Source organism: Xylocopa sonorina, chromosome 4, assembly GCF_050948175.1.
Source record: "Xylocopa sonorina isolate GNS202 chromosome 4, iyXylSono1_principal, whole genome shotgun sequence".
Classification (NCBI taxonomy): domain Eukaryota; kingdom Metazoa; phylum Arthropoda; class Insecta; order Hymenoptera; family Apidae; genus Xylocopa; species Xylocopa sonorina.
The window spans coordinates 6,761,071-6,786,032 of record NC_135196.1 but is presented as its reverse complement, the minus strand read 5'-3'; the positions used below and the strand labels follow the sequence as shown (position 1 = coordinate 6,786,032).

At 42.5% G+C, this 24,962-nt stretch overlaps 1 protein-coding gene across 1 annotated transcript in view; it reads left to right on the top strand.

Annotated features, from left to right (window-relative positions):
• The first annotated feature begins 982 nt into the window (after window positions 1-982).
• LOC143423283 (uncharacterized) overlaps window positions 983-24,962 on the top strand; it is a 42,435-nt gene continuing 18,455 nt past the window's right edge. The window contains exons 1-2 of the mRNA XM_076894498.1: window positions 983-1,173; window positions 10,881-10,978. Coding sequence (XP_076750613.1) covers window positions 10,937-10,978 — 42 coding nt within the window. The 5' untranslated portion in view covers window positions 983-1,173; window positions 10,881-10,936. The remainder of the gene's footprint in view (window positions 1,174-10,880; window positions 10,979-24,962) is intronic.

Below are 24,962 nucleotides of genomic sequence, written 5' to 3'. Positions count from 1 at the left end.
TCTTCCGTCGCGCGTGACGCGTTTCACGCGTTACTTTTCTGCGGCTGGCAGCGGGTTAAAAAACCGTGGCCATTTACAGAATTGGAAACTTCTGCGTGTTCTCTGCGCGCTCGTTACTACACCGCGCGATCCATCGCTGATCCGTCGATCGATCGTTTCGTCGTGTCAGCCTGGCCGTCTCTTCCACTTGGGTTCCTAGACGAAGCCTTATAGGGGTGGAAGTGCGGCCTCCGCGCGACGCCAACCGCTGCAGGACCCCTCGATTTCGAATGGACACCCTTGTGCGACTGTCTGGATTCTCACACGTCTCTAAATGTCTCACAAATATTACGTAACCCTGCTTTTTAGAATAGATTCATGCTACGTCCATTATGTCCATATTCAACACAATTAAAGTTTGAATACATAAATACATAAGCATCCACGATCTCTATCCGCATCGAATGAACAATTATTCATCACGCCTCTAAAACCTAACATCTTTCAATTTCTAACTTTTAAGTTAGCCAAACGAAACCGTCTCTCCGAAACCGAGCAACACGCCAACCAATTAATTCCACCAACCAGACCTAAATCCAGCGCATCGTCGAGCGGCTGCATTTAACGCGTTGCACGCCTGCATGAATTATTTATCAGTTTTTTGTTTTTTATTATAAATTATTTAAACGGATCGACCAACGTCGTCTGTAAAAGGGCAACGACGATCCCCATTAGTCACCGATCTGTCGTTTAATATACGCGTAACCGTAACGTTCGCCAGAGCGACCGGATATTTATACGCCGACGCCGCGCGCCACCGACCCTCCACCGACGGGGGTTAAGTAAGCGATCGGGGAGCGTTCTTTTTCGCGTGGCACCGCGCGTAAATGCGAACGCTGTTCCCTGGTCTCACCCTGTCGCGTAGCGAGAGCAGTCGTGGCTTTCTGTTTTGACTCTGGACGAGAGCAAGCCGTTCAGACGAGTCGCCAGGTCCTTCTCCGGTGCACGTAGCCACCGACACGGTGGGAGAAGGACAGAGAGGGAGCCGTAGGGCCAAGCAGAGTGGGATTTCGCGCGAGCAAGGAGAGAGGGATGGCGGAACTGTCAGTGCTACATCGGTTCTCTTCACGTAAGGACGAGCCACAGGAGATCACCTGCGAATCGCCTCTCGTCGGGACACCACTTCTCAGCCAGGTGAGCCAGCCTCCTCTCGCCCACCCCTCGTTTCCACCCTCTTCTTCTTCTTCTTCGTTCTTTTTTTTTTCGTCGCTTTTCCACCCCGTTCGAGTCGTCGCAAGATTAATCGTCGCGGATTCGGCGCCCGCGAGCCGGGTAATTTATGGCGTCTCGTGGATCGGCCGCTTTGTAAACACGAGTATTTTGTCCGGCGAGGGAGATTAATCGTTCGACCGGGACAAATGGAGTTTCGTTGAGGCTGCAGATGGTTTTTGAGCAGTCCAGACTTCTTTCGAGGCAGCGGGTTTCTCTGGCGAGGGTTCGGTTGGCGGTTCGCCTTGCTTCGCACTCGCGCGTGTGCTCCTCTTGGCGCCCTGTGAGGATGTCCTTGCTGGCGATTCTTGGTTCCTCGCGATATTTTTTTGTATTTCGATTTTTGAATACGTGTTTGGAATGTTTAATTGATTTTGTGGCAGTCTGAGAGTATAAATTTACTTTGCTCGTATTTTTATAAGCAGCAAAAAAAAAAGTAGTGACTTTAGTAGAAGCGTTATTAAATTGCTGCAGAATTGCATCTATGCAATTTTCAGTGACTATATCTTCGTCAAAGACAAAGTTTACGAATAATATGACAGCTCTTGACAGCGCTTTTTGTTAGAAAGAAGAAATTCTTCTTTAGGTCTGGTCAGTATGGTGGACGAAGAAGTTCTTTGTACTATAATTAATGCAATTTTTGAAATATCAGATGGAGAGATAACATCGCGAAGAAGCAGCTTATCATTGCTTCTTTAGAGTGATTGGTTCATCCTCGATGTTTACATCCTCGTTCACAAACTACACAGTATTAATTTTATGAAAAGCAATAGCTCGTTTCATATAATGTCTAGGAATGAAAGTTTCTGCTTAAAAAACATTTCGTATTTGCATGAAACGAATACAGAACACAGGAATTATCTTTGGCGATCGCTTATTCCAAAGTGTACCAGCCTGAATCTCTGTGAGCCATCAATGCGCTCCAATTCTCTTCAATAATTCCTCCAAATTATGCACCGTCATTTCTCAGTGACAGTTTACAGCTTCACTCTCTTATTAATTATTATCTCCAACTGACATTGTTAACAATTATCCAATGAAAAGAAAAATCGTGTATCTGGGATATACAAATTCGTTGCATAAAACTGTTATTTTCAAAGCTGTGACAATGAAAAATTTCCTCAATTATTACATTATATCATCAGACTTCGATGCCATGTTTTATATGTACTCTTGCATTATCAGGTTTCTGAATGCGAATCTTTTCTTCGCGCTATGAAACAGCTATTTTATACAAAGTATTCGAATGAATGATGTTTAATGATTCTCGCACGAATGTGTTAATAAATCGAGGTAATTAGCAAAAAAACTCAACACTGAAATATACTTGCAACATAAACAGCATCTTTTCAGAGATTCTCTTAACAAACATTATCCATCAAAATTTCAACACATTCCTCATACGATACCAAGGCAATAATAAATGAATATTTTCACAAAAAATTATCACGAATACCCAAACATAGTTCCAAATTAAATTCACTTGAAGACTGTACAAAGGCTGAGGACGCAGCTTGTCCCAGCTGCTTAGAACACCCTGTACACGGCAGACTCTAACACCCAGCCAAACGCTAAGCACCCAACGCGTCGTCGTTCACTACCCTTTGCTTCGAAACGCACCAAAGAAGCCAAATGACTCACGTTCGTTTCAACGATCCTCTCGAACGCATTCGCGAGATTAGCGTTCGAGAACCACAGTCGAACATTATTCGAATGGGAGTTACAAATCAATTTTACTCGATCAATCTCCTCCGCGAAGAGAAGTCACTAATGATCTCTGAATCTCCAAATAAAGAAACAAATAATTCCATTGCGTTCATCGTCAGATCAAAAGCTTATCCGCGCCAGTGTTCGCGAGCTGTTCGCAAACAGAATGAGAATCGAATCTCCTAAAACGGAGGCGATATTAACAACCAATCCACACATTTTTTTACAATCACCACTCACACACGATCCCTCGTCGCGTTACTCCAACAATTTAAGAACTGAATACGGACAGACGATTTCCAGGAAATTCAATTCCCATTCCGTACATGAACAGTTCGCGAACGCTGTCGAAGACACACCTTGACACGTTCAGTGAGTTACAGATTAAGCAGCGATTATAAACAGATTACGAGCTTCTCTCAAGCATCGTGCATCGATGATAAAACGATAGCTGCAACTAAAATTAAACTGCTGAAAATCCCTACTGAATCGAACCTGAGTCGATCAACTGACTCGATGTCAATTACCATCAGACATTTCGTTAGAAAGTTTCTTCGAGGAACCAGTAACGAAACCTAATTCGTAACCAAATTCATTAACGAACACCTGGTTATCAAGCAAAATCATAGTTCGATCAACTCCACTCGATCGAGCATCGATTATCGAATATAAAATTCATCAAGATCCAACTCCTCGATCTCTCTCGAGTGCCACAGTATGGCGGCACTCGGAAGTACCTGCAGATCGTTCGAGATGCTCGATAGATCACCAGTCGCGGCCGTGGACGCGCGTTTAATTGCTCAGCTCAAAGCCAACCGGCCGAGTATCGCGTCGCGGTTAATTAAAGCCGATCCCACGGCTGGGACCACGCGGAGGAGGCCTCTCAGAGGCTGAAAAGAAACGGTGAACCGCGTTAACCGCGCGCGATCGACGAACACGCCGAGAGGGGCTGAGGAGAATCGCGTCTGCCACACGTCTGCTTTATGCAACGCAGCGGAGATGAAAGATAGGATCGCTGAGGCTTCGAATGACCAGGAGATCTCGAGACGTGGCCACCTAATTGCGCCCGTTACGCGGCGAACGACCCGCCGTTAAATCATCATCGCGCGTTTCGCGGAACCTTTTGGGGGAGGTTTGGTTTATTGACTTCGTTGGTCCTCGAGTGGATGGACGGACCGTTTAACTCTGGGTGGGCTCTTATCGTTGCTAAAGCGACGATTCTTTTTGTGAAATAAGCGATTCGAAATACGAAAGTTTGAAATAAGGGATGAAACAAAATTTCGAGCAGTTTTTAGTTAAAATAACTCGAACTCGAAGTACAAAAGTTTGAAATAAGGAATGAAACAAAATTTCGAGTAGTTTCACATAAGTAACAAAATTTCGAGTAGCTTTAAAAGTTTGAAATAAGGGATGAAATAAAATTTCGAGTAGTTTTTAGTTAAAGTAGCTCGAATTCTTTTCAATGGTACGTCCCAAGGGTCCTGTAGAATTCTACTCGAATTGATATCTACTTTCTGCAGAGCTTCCAAAAGGATTTGAATATTTTTTATTGTCCAATGGAATAAATTAAATCGTGAATTAAATTTCAAGCGTCGACCAGATTTACCGCCATATTGTGGCGAGAATGGTCGGCGCGTAACTCGAATATCTTTTGTAGGCGCGTCGCGCGGGTTTCCATGGAACTGTTCGTCGCGAGCAGACGGGATTAGGAATCGATTAGGGTATTGTATCAATTAGCGTGAGGTAAAATAGGATTAACGGTGGGCGCGCGACGGGGTGCGCTGTTTTCTGGCCGCTACGAGGGAACACGTGCGTGCCATGTGCGAATGCGTTCGCTAATTGCACATGCGGGGCACGGCTGCGCTGCGTTTACGTTCTACGTGCTTCTGCTAGTCGAACGTTGTAAATCATGGCTCTCGCTTCGTACCCGTCTCGAAATCTCGTCTCGCCTACGTTTATTAATTCAAAGTATCTATATATTGCAATTACCTTAGATACTCGAGTCTTTTCGACGCGATTCGAACGAATTCTGAGAACCTTTCGCTGTCATGGCTACTACTTACACTATATTTAGCGCTACAAAGGTTATTAGACTCGTGTGTTAAAATAGTATTGCATTTGAGAAGAAAATTTGTTATTCAAATAAAACTCATTAATCAGAGTATTCAGATATCTCAATGAAAACATGAAATTTTATATTTTTATCGCAATTGCTGTCGCGAGATGGATATAAATCATAGATGAAAGTAATAAACGTTACCAGATTCATCGATACTTATCATCAGATCTACAGGTAAAGCAATTTCTTTGAAACTTTTTTATTTCGAATCTATCGTGTTCAAAGCTAAAGTGTGACAGGCACGAAGAGTACCTCGAATTGCGATTCGAATACACCGTGAACACACCTGAGAATCGTACTGAAAGGGGGTATCGAATTCCATCGGAAGTGGCCTAGCGTTCGCGCGCGTTTAATTATAGAGATGAAGTCGCGTACCTGAGCTGACCATGCTCATAGGAGCAGCCTATGGTAATCCTGGCGAGAAGTAAGTTTTAGTAAAACTATAAATAATCCGTGCAATAAGAGGAGTCGAACATCGTCGAATACCTGGGTCAGCAGACGCTCCGGTTTAGACGGCCAGATTTAAAGGCTACGGTGCCCTCGCCCCGCCTTCGATTCCCTTAAGTCCACGCTTCCTGCAAACCGTCGAAAAATCTGTACCATTCGTCAACTACGTAACTAATTATCCACCTATAAATTTCGAATCCATCTAATCAGTCTTCAAAAGGCTTGGAATGCAAAAATCAAATTTTCTGCAGCGTCGTGCAACATTCTGTATTCAAATAGCACACAATCGATGATCAATCGTCCAAAAATTGAGTGGATTTATTTAAACAACTCATTCTACTTTGCCTTTAATTTAAAAAATATAAGAATGCTTGTAATAAAGAAATCAATAAACTTGATTGTTCTTAGTTATCAGAGTAGCATATTTGTCAGCTGAAGTTCTTCAGATTGAACAATATTCCAGGGTGCTCGAAGATATTTCGGATTTCATATATTTCCGCCTATTTTCCCACTGTTTCTGGCTTCAAACTTAGACCGTGTCCTACATATTTCATAGTTTCTGCCAGCGATCTAATTCGTTTGTCCCAAAGCGTGTTACAAGCGATTCCACCCGCTTCAACTCGCATCTCCTTGGTGTCCGCAAACGTTGATCCTCCATCGCTGATCAATCCATTTACAGCAATCGTTCGCCGCTGTTTACCCAGCCCGAGCAAAGAACCGACGAAACGATCGGAACGCGAAAGCTAAAGCTTATTCCTCCCTTAAAAACAACATTCGAATCGATCTGATCGAAACGACTAAATGGCAGAGCGGTTGCACCGACAGCTGCGTTTGTTTTCGCGAGTCCACTTCTTCTCGCGTTCGCAAGCCACGATGGGGCAATCGAACGAGTCCCGACGCGGGCCTTCGAGGCTGATAACGAGCAAAGAGCACAGAACTGACCGTAGCCAATGTATATGGCGTCGATCGTCGAGATGCACTCGGCGCTTTTGCCCCTAAACGAACCGAGCCGTTCTAATTCCAGTCAACGATGACACGAACGGGTTTCCATCGTCCGAGGAATATCGAAAACGGTCGCCGATTAAGTCGGTTCCGTCGCACACGACTCTTAACCATAAAAGAGCCACGGGATTGCGTCACGAGACGTGTGACTCACGATAGCTGCTGGCCTAAAAACACTATTGCGACGACAAACGAGACGTCGCGGCGGTATAATTTCCTGCGAGGAACGTCGCCAAGGCTGCCCCGTCTTGCTTCTTCAACTTAAACGGGACTGATTCGCGCTTTCTCGAGGCGGCTTAATCGTATCGAAGGGTCGAAGGGAAGGGTTGAACGCTGAAAATCGAGGACAATCACTTTGACCACGAATTGTATCGCGTTAGCGAGTTTTCGAATGTTTGAAAGTAACGTGAGATGTGTACGAGTATCGATTTGTCATTACTAATGTGCGTTCGATGAAGTAACGAATAGAAATCGTGATTAAAAAATCGTTTCTTTGAAAGAATCCACATGTAACTATCGTCTAGTTTATTAGGCAAGAAATGTACGAAACAAGTTCGACATTACCAGTCGACAGGAAAGAGCAAGTTACACTAATGAGACTGAGAATTGGTCATGCAAATCTCGCTGATTCCCTGCTTGTTAAAAAGAGGGAACGAACGAAGTGCACCTTCTGCAATATATTTTCGAAGATGAGAATTAAATAACTAGAAATTGATATCTATCTTCGTTTGTTTTATAATTTTTGTTAATTTCTGGTTATATTATTCGTATGATTTGTTAATTCCTATTATTCTCGTTGGTATTGATATTGTGATCCAACGGAGATAGCGATCAACCCTCAGGGGGTTGATCTAACCTAAATATATATCCCAGCCTCGCCACACCTCCTCTTTAACATTTCTACGTTCATTTCTTCGAACTTTCTTGCCTATTCTTCTGCTATACATCTCTCACGATCTCGTGTGAACCTAAATAATTTTCATATAATACCACAGCCTTCTCACAATTATGATCGTATGATAAGCACCCAGAAAAATTATTACGACTCTTAACACTAATATTATAGAAACTTTGCTTGATCTATCATCGAAGTACTCGGTGATTTCATTCGTCTGTTATCAAATTGGGCTCCTCCAGTAAGCAATGCGAATTTGATTAATTTATTCGTCGATTTTAATTCGATTCTGTCGAATTGATTTAGTCGAATCGATTTAGTCGAATTTTGTTTCGATTCAGCTCTGGAATAACTTGTATTATTCGTTCTACGATACTGGAAATCTTATCATGGCTTATGTTGTTCTCTTGCTTTGTATCCGCAACGGATTCGTCTCGAGCAATAATAGCGAATAAATAAATGAATGAATAGTAATGTTCGCGGCTGCTCTTAACATCGTTGCTACGTACTTCCTGCTTTTAATGTCTTTCCCGATGTCTCATTCGAGTCTCGTTGCCCCACGTTCACATTTGGCGACCAGGCCCTGGCGAACCTCTGCACTTTCACTTTTTACTGCCTTGCTGCCTGCTCTGACTGTGTGTTTTCACCCATCGATTCCAGCAACGCAAATTTGTACAGTATACGTTGTTTTTGTCTTGATCAGAAGAACCATCGTCCTCAAAAATGGACTATAAACTGGCAACATGTATAAATTCAAATGTTTTCATGGAAATTGATTTTTGAGATCAACTATATGTACGTTTCACACTTGAATTTTTATATTCAAGCTTTTTGGGTGAAAGTGTAAATAATTTGAGAGACTGTTAGTTGTTACAGTGACGATTCATTGAATGGTACTTAAAATTCTGAAGTTTCTCAACTATTTCAAAATGAGAGAGCGTTCATTATATTCCACATAGTCGAATAGCTCCCAATATCTCTCTATCAGAGAGTTTTCTGTTACCAACGGCAGAAAGGCGTCTAATGAACATCTTCGCAGATGCATTCTCTTCCAAAGTGCGGTGGATTTAACGGTTGGAAGAGACACAAAGTATCCCTAAGCTGGCGCGCACGCTGATCTTGTTTTCACGCCAAGCGTTAAAATCGGCTATCCTCGATCTCTCGACGCGAACTCGCGAACAGCTGATCGTTAGACCTGTAATTGCGAGCTTTGGATCGCGATTTACGCGCAAGTTTTACACGTTGCCTTGTCGAACGTGCTACAGTGAGGATAAATTGGCAGCGATCGTTCCACAACGATGCCTATGCATATCTTACATTATGCTTGGCGATTAATTACATTTATCATTCATCGCACATTTATATCATTTTACTTATTTACCATGAAATTTAATTACGCTTGAAATCAAAATCTAGCGCGTATGATTTATACAAGAAATTAGTATATATATAATTTATACAAGAAATATTTCCATAACAGCACCATTTCATATAACACCTAGCATATTAACCTCGTTACACAAGATTCTATCATATATTTTAATACTGTCGTTCAATCTACTAAATATAAAAACGCCAGTACTCATTTTCCATCTCTAACAATCACTGATAAGAAATTAGTATATATATAATTTACACAAGAATTATTGTTTCTTTATACAAGAAATATCCCATAACAACACCATTTCATATAACACCTAGCATATTAGCCTCGTTACACAACATTCTATCATATATTTTAATACTGTCAGTTAATCTATTAAATATAAAAACGCCAGCACTCGTTTTCCATCTCTAACAACCTCTGATTCCGGACTGTAACACCCCATAGAGGGGATAGGAACACGGGTCGGAGGTGGATCGGTGGTTTCGCGTGGTTGTTTCTCTTTCGAGCGTTTACTCCGGATAAAGATCGAATGGTTTTCAGCCGTGGGTGGATCGGCGAAACGAGTGGGCGCATTCAGCCTAGCCGCAATTACGTTTCCTCGTCCGATCGTTCCTGTGCTTCTCCCTTTTTTTTCCTTTCCTCTTCGCCTCGTCCACGGTTACTCGAGTACTTGACCCCGGAGGCTAGCTCCGGAATATCTGTTAAACGCCGCAGCTGGCGTCGCTTGGGATCGATACGTTCCCGACCAGTTCGATTAAACTAGGCGCAGTGGTTATCTTCATCTTTCGAGCAAGCCATGATTTATGGAACCCGACGCGCGAGTTTTCGCGATGGACACCGACGTGGAAAGGTGCGACCGTGTTCTTCGATGACGATAGAATTATTTTTAGTGGTGACTATGGATATTATACGCGAGTTGTTCTTAAAAAGCGAGATTTTTAAATTACGACGTGGGATTATGGTGTTGGAGCACGTTGTTTGGGTCCAGTCGAGCGTGGATTTTTCAATTAGAAGTATTAGTGAAGATTAAGTTTACCGTGTGTTTCGAATGATTCAGATACACTCGAATGATTTTCTCAATATTTTTCTGATGAATTAGAAATGTTGTTCAAATTAAACGTATAATTTGTTTTCGTACAGATTGTTGAAAGTTAATCATTCAGGAAACTAGCGTCAAGGAATGCATCGCTTTGTTGGAAGGCTATTTTAACTTTCACATTTAATTATTGTGATGTAACAAATAAGAAAATTTCCTTAGTTAAGATGAAGTTATAAGACCAACTTTCCTTGTTGGAGCTCGTCTGAAATATTCGAAAATTTCAATATTCCAAACAAGACTTCCACCGCCCCGCCGCTTCGTAATAACAGTCTGTCCTGTAATTTCTATGCACGTGAGGTTCGAGCTAAGCACATTATTATTAGCCATGGGAAACTGGGTATGATATCCAGTAAAACACAGCGTGTAACGCAGCGAGTACAATTACGTCTACTAACTGGAAATTCACACGTAATTCATGAACATAAATCCATAAAATTACTCCAAATGAATTATAGAAGTTTATAAACTCGATACGTAACGAGTATTTTCTTTTCCATCGATTAAACGGAGGATCACGTTACTGTTTAATACTTTTTACTTGCATTCCATTTTTTTTACCACGCATTTCACCGCGATACACCATCGCGAATGAAAGTTCAGACAAAAGAGGCGTTCGATCGCGTGAGTCCTCCGCGTCCGGATTTGCGTGCACCCGGATGCACCAGACTGTATCCAAAGTAATAATCAGCGTTCAGCCACCGGTATCTCTGAAACATTGTACAGAATCAGTTGTGGAGGATTTCTCGTGAAACACTTCGCATTCTCCAGGCCATTCTGCTCACACCGTGGCGTCGATGAATATTCCAGACAGTCACCGTTTTTCTATTTTCTATAGGTTACGCTTTTTACTTGAACATTTCGAGCGTTCTCTTTTCAATCGCGATTAATCATCGATTTTGAATATAACGTTTCTAACGTAAATTATATATTAAAAATATGTCAAGTATTCATAAGATGCGTTTTGAATTGATTTCAGAAAAAACGGAGCATCATCCGTCGAGTGGTCGCAGAACGATCGGCGCTTGAACAACTATGGCGGCACCACAGGCTTCCTCGCGACTAGAGTTACTGCAGGTATGAACATTATCGATTTTTAAAAACTAGATTCGACCGTTGCGAGTAACAAAGATTGTAACTTGTACTAGTTACTAAATATTTCTTTAATATTTTCACGCTACTGATAACTGTTTCAACAATTTTGTACTGGCTATGAGTTAAGAATTGCATACTGTGCGTGTCTCTCACTCGGTGGTGATAAAAGACAAACATTACAACTTAAACCTGCACAGAAATAGAAAACGATAATTTTATTCGCTTACCAAAAGAGGAAGCAGATAAAACTGTAATTTATAAAACTAGGTCAACTAGTTGCAGCTCACGTGCTCGCATAAACTTTTCATATCTCCTCTATTTATAAAAAAAAAAACTAGGAATTACTTAGCTATTGGCAGTCTAGCGACGCAACCATTTCCAGATTATTATCGTCGGACGAGCAAAGACGGAAAGAAGCACATAACTACACTTCCATCACCAGAATAGGAAACCTCCTCCAACGCTAACAAGTTTAACATACAATCTACATTACTAAACGTCAAAAGTACTCCTACATACAGTTCAACCTCCAAATCCTTCTCCATGAAGTCACAGTCAACAATCTCAATAATACAATTCCAAAACGAAAAATCGAGATAACGTTACGTCTGATACTTCTGCTCGAGTGCATCGATATAAAATCACTGTAACGCCCAAAATCAGTGAAACCCAAAAGAGAAAATCTTCAGTTTCCATCGAGACACCAACATAAAACCGTAATTTCCTTGGAACGCGTCGCATCTGGTACACCAATAGCCTGGTTCGGTCCATCGTAAACCCCGCGAGCCCCTACGAAAGTATCATCCTCGAGCCACGATGAAACGGGGACGGTAAAACCCCGAGCAGGTAGAGGAATAGTAATTTCGATTACCTAACCGCGTCCACGATCGTAAGAGTCCTTGCCCAGTCCCGTAATCTCGAAATGCCCGGAGCTGGTTAAGGCGTCGCGCCGCGTTCTCGTTTGGCCCACGTAGAGCCGAGCACCGCGGCCAGAGACGCATATATGGCATCTTGTTCTTGGCTCGTGTACACATAGCTAACGACCCACGTACAGATGTACCCGAAATCGACGAGCACCGTATGTACGCTCGCCACCAGGTTGCCTTCGACGTACCGCGCGCCTGGTGATTTGTCGACCGTGTAGTTCGCCAGTTTTCGGAAGGGGTTGCAAGGTTCGACGAGACGTCGATGGTCGGTGAACTGAGTGGTTGTCGTCACGCTCGATCGATTCTCTATCGTCTTTGCTAATTTCAATAGCGATCTCTTCTGTTCTCGACGAAGAATCTTGTTCTTGGTTTCGCGTATGGGTTCTTGGTTTCGTATATTATCAGAAATTTGAGAATGTAAGAGCAATTCGAAGGCTCCCCATTAAAAAACATCCTTGAACTTTCTTAAAAACCGGCGAACAATGGAGATTGGATTTCGACGATCTCTTCTGTTCTTCTCTCTGCGATCTCTTATTCTTAGTTTCGCGTATGTTTCGTATATTATCAGAAATTCGAAAATGTAAGAGTAATTTGAAGGCTCCTCGTGAAGAAACACTGTTGGACTTTCTTAAAAAACAGTGGGGACTCGATTTCTTCTCGAATTCTCCCATCGAGACGTCGCAGGATAGCCTGAAAGGCAGACGTAACGGATCCTCGTGCGTCGATGGTGGCGGAACTGCAGTTTCGAGCGGGAAGGGCGAGATTCTCGAGTAACAGAAGCCGGCACGGTCTGCGATGGTGGCTCGCGGGAATAAAGAAACGGACATCGCGGTGTGGTGGGCAAAGGAGTATCAAAGGGATCGAAAAGAGCACGATGGACGCTTGGCTTGTCAACCGCGACCGGCTACTAAGAGCCGTAACTATAATAATCTGACGTCACTTCCTTCGTCTTCAGGCCGTCATCCGAGGGACCGTCCCCGCTGCTCCTACGAGTAGATAGCGATCGTCCGCTTTGTTCTTGACCCCTTGCCAGCAACGTTCGAAGGGAACGTACGCGTGCTCCAGCGTGACTGAATGGCAGACCGTTCGAGGAACTGTAATTTCTCTATTCTGTCTTGAGAGAGAGAGAGAGGGATCGTTTGATCGTGTCGAGCTGATCGGTTGCGTTAGATCTTTGAATGGACATTTTCTTCAATTATATCACACATGGATGACGATCGTAATCTGAACTATCCCTAAAATGTAACTCTCCATTTGCTATTATGCGTGGTATTCGTAATTGTAGTATTCTGTCTTGAGAACGAGAAGAATCGTTTGATCGTGTCGAGCTGATCGGTTGCGTTAGATCTTTGAATGGACATTTTCTTCAATTATATCACACGTGGATGACGATCGTAATCTGAACTATCCCTAAAATGTAACTCTCCATGTGCTATTATGCGTGGTATTCGTAATTGTAGTATTCTGTCTTGAAAGAGGGAGAGAGAGATCGTTGGATCGTGTCGAGTTGATCAGTTGCGTTAAATCTTTGAATGGACATTTTCTTCGATTATGTCCACATGGATGACGATCGTAATCTGAACTACCCTCGAAATATAACTCTTCATTTGCTATTATGCGTAGTATTCGTAATTGTAGTATTCTGTCTTGAGAGAGGAAGGGATCGTTGGATCGTGTCGAGCTGATCGGTTACAAAAGATCTTTGAAGCGACATTTTCTTCGATTATATCCACGTGGATGACGATCATAATCTGAACTATTCCCAAAATATAAGTCTCCATTTGCTATTATGCGTGGTATTCGTAATTGTAGGCGGAAACGATGACTCGCTTTGGGATTCGATCAATCGACAAGGTGTCGCGGGACGATTTTTCGTAGGTGGACAAGGAGGAAAGGATTTTCTCCGCGCTTTCGATGCGTAAATAACGCAGAAAACGTCTGCGTATATTGTGTATCGGGAACAGGCAGGCGTGGGTCGTTTCTTGCCGTTTTTTCAGCTACCCACGTTGGCCTAAATCTCGTGACGCGGTCTTTTTATCCTTTAAATCCTTGTCGTCGACCTCCTGCGAGCTTTTCCGTCACGAAATCAAGCCGGTTGACGTCAGCCTGTAAAAATAGCGCCACACACCAACCCGGTCGACCTATCGTAGATATAATGGCTTTGCATAATTGCGCGCTCGCGAGGCGCGCAACTGTTGCCGGGGATGGCATTTTCAACGAGATAGAAAAAAAATCGTACACGTACACGTTTATTCATGAGTATTAATCGCGTCCCGCGTCGCAGTGGATAGATTAGGATATAGTGGATAACGATGGTGAATTTGCAATTGAAATGACGAGTGTAATATGGGCTTAAAATCGTTTCGCACCTTTTTCGTAAACGTCTACTTGTTCTACGTTCGAACGGGAAATATAGATCCACGTATTCATCGAATCATAAAAATTGCACGAACAGCGATATTCTTAAGATTTAAATAATAATTTTCATGCGCTCTTCTTGTTATTATTGCCATTTTTTTGTTCGTTTCTGCATTTGCACGACTTTATTGCAGTCCTCTCAATATATTAGCCCGTACTAGAAACAATGTTTATTCTCTAACGTACTCGAGTTCGTTCAGGTACACCTATCGAGAAACACCTCGCCTCGTTTCGAATTGCTAAATCCTAATCAAACAAGAAACGAGAAGCTTTCCTGTTAACAACTGGAACGAAAACAGTTAGCGTTAGAGCAGTTTATTTGTTCAACAGAGCCCCCAGGTTCTTTTCCATCAAAATAACGCATTATCGCGTGTACGTTGCAGAAAATTCTGGCGTTTCCTGGAAAGAACTGTGTCCCATCCGTTGCACTATTCAAATATCGCTTCTTCGAACGAGTTTATCGCCTCTGAGTTTACAGAAAGCTATCTGTATGTTACAAATTAGTCGAAAAAGTAAAACTGGACTTTCTGTCGAAAGGAAACCATCAACACACTGAGGAATGGTAAACTTATAGACTGAAAAATGATTTAAAAGATTGAAAAATGAAAAGTAATAAGGAAAGATACATTGAAAGTTTATCTGTTCAATAATTATCTTTCTCGACAAAATGCAGACATAAAAATTATACACTTGAGGGATGGTCTGATATAATGAATCCGCGGACGTGAAATTTAGCGGCGATTAATGCAAATTAATAAATATTTTATCCAAATAGCGCGTATCCTGAGATTAGAATTATTTCAGCGAGATTACATGTGAAGTTTGAATATAGTGTGTAGGCAATTACTTCGGGAGATGATAAGAAGTTAGTACATGATGTGCATCGTTAATTTAGACGTTTAATTAATGCCAGCCACGTAATTAATTCTGTAGATATTGTAAGTCTACATTTGTGTTTGTGATAACGTAGCAACGATTTATCGTTTTAGTCAATTTGTTCAGTTTTGCAGAACTGCTGTAACCAACGGTGTAAAGATAAAGCGTATTAAAAAATGTATAAGAAGCATAAATATATCTACAAAAAAAAATGAAACGAGCATTGCAATTAAACGGCAATATCTTAATCCAAACGTACAATTTATCACAGCCTCAATTATCAACAAATATCCCTCAACTAAACAAGCAGTTAAAACTCTAACCTAAATATTTCATCGACTATCAAGAAACGATCGAGCCAACATTTACCGCCACTAAAAAAAATCTGTCAACCAAACGAACGTCGCGCATCGAAAAAGGAAGGCTCCAATCGAGCACACGCGGCGGAGGAGACGCCATAAACGAAACGCGTGATCCGTTCTAATAAAACATCGCGTTACTGTCAAAGCAGCAAGGTATCGGGGACGTCGTTCCCGCTAGACGGACAGGTGCGATGAATTGTCGTGTCGCGCGTCTACGATCCTCTCTGGCACCCCGTAGAATAAAAAAAAGGACCCCGTCCCCAGGAGGATGGACAGCTCGCGACTCGCCACGGCGACAAGCTGCCAGCGATAACGAGCCCACCTCGGTAATTACGTTGCTTAACTGGCCAAGTATCCCGCGGAATTACAATTACAAATCGCCGCGAGGCTCCTCATCAATTATTTATACGGGATCACCGTTACCAGCGCAGGACCCGCTCTCTCGCTCCAGAACCCACATTTCAGACTTATCCGCGTTCGAACGCGGATAACACACTTCTCCACGGCATTATCCGTGCGATCTTCTTCTCTCAGCTCGTTTTCGAGATTGTTGCGCACCGGAAACTGCGCGACTCGTGGCCATAACAAGGCTGAGCAGCATCTTGTGGGATTCGCGTAACACCATTGACTGGCGTGGTGAATATGAAACTGGTGTCCGCGTTGGTATATTTGGGAATCGATTTTGTATTGCGTGTGTCTTAAAGTTCGTTTTGAAACAGGCGGGAGTAATTTGCGTGGCTCGATAATTTATTAATGTTGAACAGCCGCGTGTTTGATCGCGTGATTCGGTGATATTTCAGTTTCACGATATACGAGAAGGTCGTATATTAATCACCGAAGGTCTCTGGTTTTTTAAGTAGGATTTTTCTGTAGAAGAACGGCACGGGGATTTAAGTTTCATTTTAGTTGGTTGCAAGTTGATTGTAAGTAGATTTGGTTTGTTATAAGTGGATTCAGTCAACCGCTGCCTGGTAAATCCGATGGACTCGAAAAGAAGAGTGACCGTACCCGCGCGTCTGACTGATTCTACTTACAGCTAGTTCTGAATCTACTTACAACCGAGTCGCTGCTTTCGAAACAGTTTTAAAAGTGCCTACGGGTTAGGGGAGTGAATTTTAATGTAAGAAGGTTATAAAATGCGGAGATGTTTTTATGGTTACAATCGTAGAATAAAAACGAGAAGCGTGGATAAAAGTTGATAGATTCAATGAAATCTTAAGCTCAAAGTGTATCTTCCGAAGTAATTTCAAACTCGAAGAAATGGTAACTTAAACACGCGCAACAACCACATTTCATTCGTAACAGAATTCTCTTGTTCAAGAAAACCGCTTCGCTTGGCGCGAGACATTTCATTAGCGTTGCGAGACAATTTCTCGAAAAAAAAAAGAAAGACGCGAAAAAGCCACGATAACTTTCGAGCAACAGCAATTTCTAGACGATCAACGCTATCTCGCGTCGTCCCAGCTGATGGCCAGCCGAGGGAATTAAGCTGTCTGCGTTGCGCGCGTCGGAAGCAGCGCATAATTGCAGGTATCCCCGAGCGGTAATGACGTAACGAGTTCTCCAAGCGGCCTTTTTTTCTCTTCTCGCGCCTTCCAATCCAGGAAGGTCAAGCGTGGGCATCGAGAAGTAAACGTATCGTGGTTATATGGCCAAGCAATTTTCCGCGTTAACGTCGCCGTTCCACGCGAGGCTACGCGCGCCATGCTTCCCAGAATCGAACCACCTGCTTGCGTTAAATGGAGAGAACGATGGTTTCACAGCGGGAAACCAAAAACTTCCTCTCCTCGGAGAATTATCATTTCGAACCTGTTCGCTTGATCGTTTAATCGATCACCCGTTACCGACGAAAGGAACGTGATTCGATTTTAATCAGAATTTCATTACGCGCGTTGAAATAAGCGCGCTTTCGTTGCTGATCGGTATCTTTCAATCGAACTGTGTCATTTATATCGCATTCGCGTTCACGATATTTGTGCAACAGCCTTTATTGCTGAACTCCATTCTTTACATTTATTAATGTATCCTGCGGTTTATTTCCGTCTATTTTGTCACGTTTCATTCAGAGATTTGCATATTATTTACGATCCATACCATTTTAGACATTTCAATTCCAAGTAAACGTATAAACGAGTGATTAATGGTCGCGATGGAAAATCTCAACGAGCAAAGAAGCGGTAGAAAATTAAACAACACGTATCGTATAGAAGAAGGAAGCAATGTTTAATCATCGGATACCTGAAATTCGAAGCAATTATTTGAAAAGCACGAATGGCGATCGAAGAAACGCTGGGCTGTTCGTTAACGTCCGCTCGCGGGTCAATTAATTTTTCCCCAGGAATTTCCTGGAACAGGGGCGGGTCGCTGCGTTCCGCGGGAACGGAAAGTGCACGCCGACGTAATTAAACAATGTGACAAAGGAAACAATCTGTCCCAGTGACGGCACGTTCGCGTAATATCGTTCAGACGCGCGACGCCGCAATAACGCGCAGCTGGTCGTTCAACCTCGCTTTCATCCGTTCGTTTCGCTCGAAAAAGCTCGTTTCTTTCGCGTCTCTAATTGCGTCTACGACTCTTACCAACGCGTTGACCGTCGCTATCTACTCGCAGTTAAGGAAACTTTAACAATCGATCGTGGCTGACGTCATTTAAAGCACCTACTATCGACAATCCTTGCACATTTACTTCTGCGTGTGATCGAAGGGTTGGTTAGTTCGTTTTCGTCTTCTCTTCGAAATAACCTACGCGAAACCAGCAAGTCGCAGACTCAGAGTTAGCAACCCTTTCTCAATCGACGCGAAACGACTCACGTATTATAAATTAGAGAGAATTCGATCAATTTCACCTTCCACAGGTTCCCTATAAGTACCAGTGTCAAAGTACACGGTTACCCAGCTTCTTTCCAGAAGCCAAATACTCGACTCTCACGAAGTTAAAGCAGTGCTTCGCTCGCAAGTGGGTCAATTAACACAGAAATGATTCGTGGACAATGTTACAGTGGGGCTACGTGAATTTCACAGCATCCGTTTCACGTATTCCAAACCCAACGCTACCCAATAATTCGATCGTCCGTGTCCGTCGTTCGTGGCTCGAAAAAAGAAAGGAACGAAAACGGTGAACGGCCATTTGTATCTAGAAACGGGCATTAGTTTCGGTCTATTTATCCTCGAGCCGTGTTGCACGCTACTCTCTATCTTTCATCTTAATCGACCCACGCGTGGGTTCATTAACGAGTAAAGCGCGTACGGATTCTGCTGCTCGCTGCGAGCGATGAGTTACAGCCGCGATTCGTCAGACTTTTTAAATCGAGCACGCGTCCAGCCACGCGCAAATAACCGCGCGGCTTTCTATGCGTGGCGATTTTTTTTTTTTTTTTTTTTTAAGAGGGGCCATCGATCTGGGCGGCTGGTACGCGCGAATCGTTACGCGCCAGCGGTGTTAACCAGCGGATTAATTAATTCTCATTCGGGTGTACTCGATTTCGAAGAAGTGGGACGGGTGTCGCGAATTTATCGCCAATTCGAGGCAGTCGGAGGTGGCCGATCGGAGGATCGAAACGGGTTTGCGGTGCGCGCGTTGCGGAGACGCCTCTTAATTGGATCTATGAGCTGAATCGAACTGGTCAAATGCAGACACTTTTCGTTTAAATTCGTTGCTCGCTGTTTAATTCGTCTCAGTGTCTCCAATTTGAGAAAAAATAGGAATCAATCCAGATATTTTTCATTGAGAGACCATCAGTTGGATTATTTCAACGTATGAACGTAGAATCTGAATCTTGTAGACACTTTGGGATCTAGTTTATGACTTGTTCGTTCCTCTTAGACACGTAGAAATCGGTTCACCAACAAACAGAGAGCAACCACTCCAAAAGGGGTAGTTTTGGGCTCCACTTCGTGCCCTCGAAGTCAACTTCAGTTTAACCTCGATTACAGAAACGCTCGCTTTTGGAGACGTTGAAGCAATCGAGCTTCTTTAAGATAGAAAGCTCGACATCCTCGAGATCGCCAGAATACTAAATAAAACTTTCTCTCTGAACGCTGTAACGCTGACATGCGCGAGACACTGCGTGTGTCAGAGTACGAATTTTACCCTTTTTCCTGTTTTTAGTTCGAAGAGTTAGTTGTAAGCTGTCCGTCAAAAGCAAAAGCTACAGTTCAAAAAGTTATTTTGTTAAATATGCTGTTTGTATTTGTCCTTTTTCCAAATGTGGAAAATCTCCACAGGAAAAGAGTTGAGACAGAATAAAATCGCATCACTATCCTGACCGCAGATCATTCGAACTATCACCCACAAGTTCTAACAGTTCCACGTTTGCGACGTATCCATCACGGTCGCGATTGATTCGCGGCTACGACTCGAATCGTTCAGTTAATCGGTCAACGAGGTCAATGGTGGAGATAACATTGGTACAATGGGACGATCGAATCGCATTGTGCATAACGAACGATGGAATGCAGAAATCGATGCGGGCACGCAGGTCCGCGAGTTAGCGAAGGTTCGCGGCGCTCGTTAGGGCGGCCGACAGAGCGAGAACCAATCATCTTGCACGAGCGGCGACGCTCTCGAGGAACCTTGAACTCTGCACTCGACCAACTTGGAATTTCCACGCGGTGGAGAGGCGGCGAACCGGTGGACGCGCCGTTTCATTCGCGTATCGTTCGAAATGAAACCGGTGCCATCGTCGAAATTGACCGAAACTGGGTCACCCAAGTGTCCGAAAGCTTTAATGAACACAGGACGCGCCGTCGATCGATGGGACGCGTACCACGACTCGATCTCGTTCGAAGAGTCGTGATTTTCTGGAACAGTGTCCCTCTTCGCTTGACAAAAGTTGTCGAAGAGTTGATTAGTTTCCGGCACCAATTCGGCTAATATGAGACACAGTAATTAATTTCAGGAAAGTTTTTACTTTGTCACTCGGTGTTTTGTTCAGTGAATATTAGTAAAAATAGTCTGCGTTGTCATTTGAATCAACAGGTGGAAAATGATTATTATTTGTCCAGAATTCAGCTAATATTTTTAGTTAGGAAATATTTTAGTAACCCACTGTGTTTTAAATGTTAAGCTGGATACAAATCAACGTGAACCTTCTGTTCTTCTCGCGAAAAATATCTGAAATTTTCACGACAAATAGATGGAGGGCGAACACCTTTCGTTCGGAAATATTTGCTATCTTTACGGGAATGGCGCGATACGTCTTGAAACTCATAAGATTCCATGATGCACTGGCAATTTTTATCAAGTTTCGGTTGCTTGAATCGAGAAGAAAAATGACGATGATACGTGAAATGCTTCATCTGAAGAGTATTATTTTTTTTTAGAAAGTAAAAGCATTAGATGCTGAATAAAATTATTTTACGTTAAACTAATATCCCAATAATTCGATATCGAATAATTTTTCTTCATCAAGTATCATCATTTATCATGTAACTCTTTAGCTCCAAATAAATTCAGAATCGAAGTACGATTAAACTTATTTTCAACAACCAACTGAAACGCTTCGAAGATATATATTCGAAATAGATTTCTAAAAATTGTGTAAAACTCAAAACGCCTATCTCACCCGTTCATTTTTCAGCGATATTAAAAAAAATATTTTACACAGCGGACGTTTCATATAGCGTCTTGAGAACCTTTCTAATTTTCCACGAGAATCTCCTATTCAATATAAAATCTTCTTATGAACCAGCTGGAGATACGGGGAACTTCGTTCGAATGAAACTTCACCAACGCGGCAGCCCCTTAAAAATGTAATTTAAAAATGAAATTCGAAGGATTTCCACTGAGCACGTGCTATCTCCGCGCTGGATCATGTAAATCCCGACCTGGGGAACCTTGAACTTTGAATTTCAACGTAGCTGGAAGTGAAATTCTAAATAATCCGGTTAACAAGCGCCGGAACACGCGACACCCTTAAATTTCACCCCCACGGGCCATGTTTTTCGGCGAAATGCAATTCGAATTAAACCGTAGTGGAAGCCACTGTCGTTTTATCGAGTCGATTCTCGTCTCGCGTGCGTCACTTTCGTTGAAATAAAACATGCAAAATGTTGGTCATGTGAAAACCGGAATATAAAATGCAATTTTTATGGAAAGTTTTTAGAAGAATTTACTGTTGACGATTACGATCTTCTTTTCTCTTTTCTACATTTCCTGCACGTTCTTCGTTTATACAAATTACGAATAAGATGTGATCATATGTATGTATACATTTTAATAAATTGCACAGAAATGCTAATAACGAAGATGTTTATTGTAAATCAGAAGTTAGAGATCGGGAATTTTTCAATTTTCTACTTGCGTTAAAACGTACGTCTCAAATATTAATGCAATACATATCTCATTTTGACAAACGAACAATTAGAAAGCAATTTTCGTGACACGCGTGCGTTCTTTATTAGCAGCGCTTTCGCGGATTCGCTTCGCAATCGTGCAGCCTTGAACTTTGCAGCTCCCCTTCTGGAAATGTTTCTCAGAAAGCTGATTGTTCAATTTACTGTGAACAAGTGGGTGAATTATTCCTTGAATAAGATGTTCAGCACGAAACGCTAAGCTCGGAATTGCGCTTACTTATGTATGTTTCTCGTACACAAAACGAATTAGATTGATCGTTTTACCCTCGAATCGAATCTGTCTTAATTTCCAAACAAAGAATTGTTCATCGATGAACATTAATAAATACATACATATAACCACGTACTTATGAATACTTTGGGTGAAAAAAATTGTAACGATCAACTACTCTTTAGTACGCGACGCCATTTAGCTTGTTCGTTAAACGAACAACTTTCAGTTGGAAATGGGAATTGTCCTGAAAGAGGCACGTTTCAGGCTCATTAATAATAGATCGTCGTTTAGACAATAACGTCAAAGGCTGGGCAATAGCATTCTCTTGTTGCCCTGACTGGTATCGTTAATCATTGTAACTACTTTACCCTTTTTGCATAATTGAAAGAGGAATGCAAGTTCGTGACTTTCGATGCGAGATACGGGCGATTGGTGGTTGTCAGTAAAAATGTGACGTTTCTTTAAGGATCAGTGGAGACGTGCAATTAGAGGCATGGGTAATAAAGGCGATCGTTTGTCCCAATCAACGAAGCAAATTCAGTTAAAGTTAATTGATTGAACGAATTGAAATCAACTCGACGAGGTTTATTGGTCCGATAATGCCTTCTAATGGCTCGTTGATAAGCTCGTTTCCCTTTGAAATCGATCTTTCAGATCGATTCAGGTATGTCGCGTTTCTATGAAATATAAACGCAGCTCCACGAGAACCGTATCTTGTTGGCCGCGAATAGATTCGTTTCATTGGGGATCTCTGACGGAATCTTTCGCAAGAAGATAAACGCAACGACATCGAATCACGTCGAACATCCAATTTCCGTTTAAATACGAATGCAAAGAGATTTATCAGTGAAAATAATTTTGAAGAATTATTCAACTTTCCTTCGTTGCAAACAGTCACCTTCTTACTACCCCTCGAATATTCATTTCTCTTGTACTTATACTTCTGCTAGACTAAAAAGGCGATACATTGAAAAATGGCAACAATTTTCCTCAAAGGGTTAAAACCTGCCCAAAAGAAGTGAAAGGGCAATCAAATAGTACGATCAGCTGTCTAAAATCGTGTTCGTCCTATCCGCAAGACTCTGAACGACGCGAAACACTAAATAAATTTCTGTTAAAGACATCGTCGCAGATTCGAAGACGCGAAACTCATGAACGCGGAGGATCTCTTCCGCGCGGTCCTCCACTTCCGGCTGAGTGACTGCAGCGACGATTCTCGCGGCCACGCTGTTATCAACGCGCTAAGGGTAGGAAACGGTCGCACATGCGCGTCGATAGAACACTGGCGAACCCCGGGTTGGTAACAACGCAGTTGTGATGGTAACCCTCGTAGTGTCGTTCAGGTCTATCGCGTGGTTATGTAATTTATCCTTGACTGCGGTTGTACAGTTGTTCGAAAAGTCGTCGACGATAAGAAAAGGGGTTCAGAAACTACGAACAATTTATATGGACGACGTTTGGGTGATCGTGGGCGAACGGGTGACGAGGAATGTTGTTCGCTCTTTACTCGATCGCTGGAGCTTGAATATGCAATGTTAAATGCTGGAAGACAATTTGTTTTTGATGTCTCGATCAGAAGGAAGTAATGGAATTACTTCACTGATGCACTGAGGTAATTTAATTCCGCCCTCGATTCAATGGCTGGGTTGAGATATGTATATGTTATATTGAATGCTGGGAGGTACTGATTTTTACATATTAATGAGTTCGAGAAAACAGATTATTGTACCAGTAACAAAATAATTGCGACTGGAACGTTTCACGTTGAACGAAACGCTGTTTTTGGTGTCTTGATAAATTCGAGAAATTGTCTGGGACAATTCATAATTGTTATTTCCGACGAGACCTCAGCTCCAAATATAGATACGAGAAAAGAGAGGAGGATTAATTTGTAATAAGAAATTGTACGATATTTAAGAGAGTTCATTGATGAGCTGTTTATCTTGAAATCAATGGCAGCGAGGCTTCAAGAAGTATAAAAAGAAGCGGTGACGAGGAACCTCCATTGCCTCTATGCACAGTTTACAGCTTAACAAGTTGTAGGAAAGTTTCCTTGATAAACCCTTTGCTCTAAATTGAGCAATCCAGGTCAAATAGTTACATCGATAATTAGAGCACCCTTTGATAGAATCTTAATCGATACGAGAAAGAAGATGGCGAAGTACTTAAGCGTTCAATAGAAGACTGCGGCCTAATTTTCTTAAGTTGGTCCACGAACTTTTCACGAGATGACAGCTGGCAACTACGGATAAAAATAGTCGCAATTACTTCGCAATTACTGCCAGTTGAATTTGCACCAAAATGGCGAGTATGAAGCTACTGTACACGTTCGCCAAACACTTTGATTGACAGAACACGAACAAGAATCAGGAATGGAGATTAAACGATCGCATCTGGTTCACGGAACCCATGCTCCCTCCAAAGTTGCATGACGGCAAGGCATCGAACTTGACACCCAGAAGATGTGTCTTCCAGCATCCGACGTGATACGTATCACAAAGCATCGCGAGGAAGAGACGCGAACTTGTAATTTCCGCGACAAGCTGCACGATGCACGCGTGTCGACGTGTCACGCGACAAGTGACGAACAATGGGCCGTAAAATAAAGACTCGACGCGTTCAATGTCGCTCCGTGATTGCGGATGACGAATGGAACTTGATAAAGTGTACGTCGCGGAGAACCGTAAGGAGCACTCTCGAGGGAAACTGAGACTCGAGGGTGGTAATTATCCGTCGAGGAGAAACCATGCGAGAAGATGAAACGCGAAGAGCGAAAAAAGCTGAGCAGAAGCAGGTCGATAGAATCGAAGCAGCTGG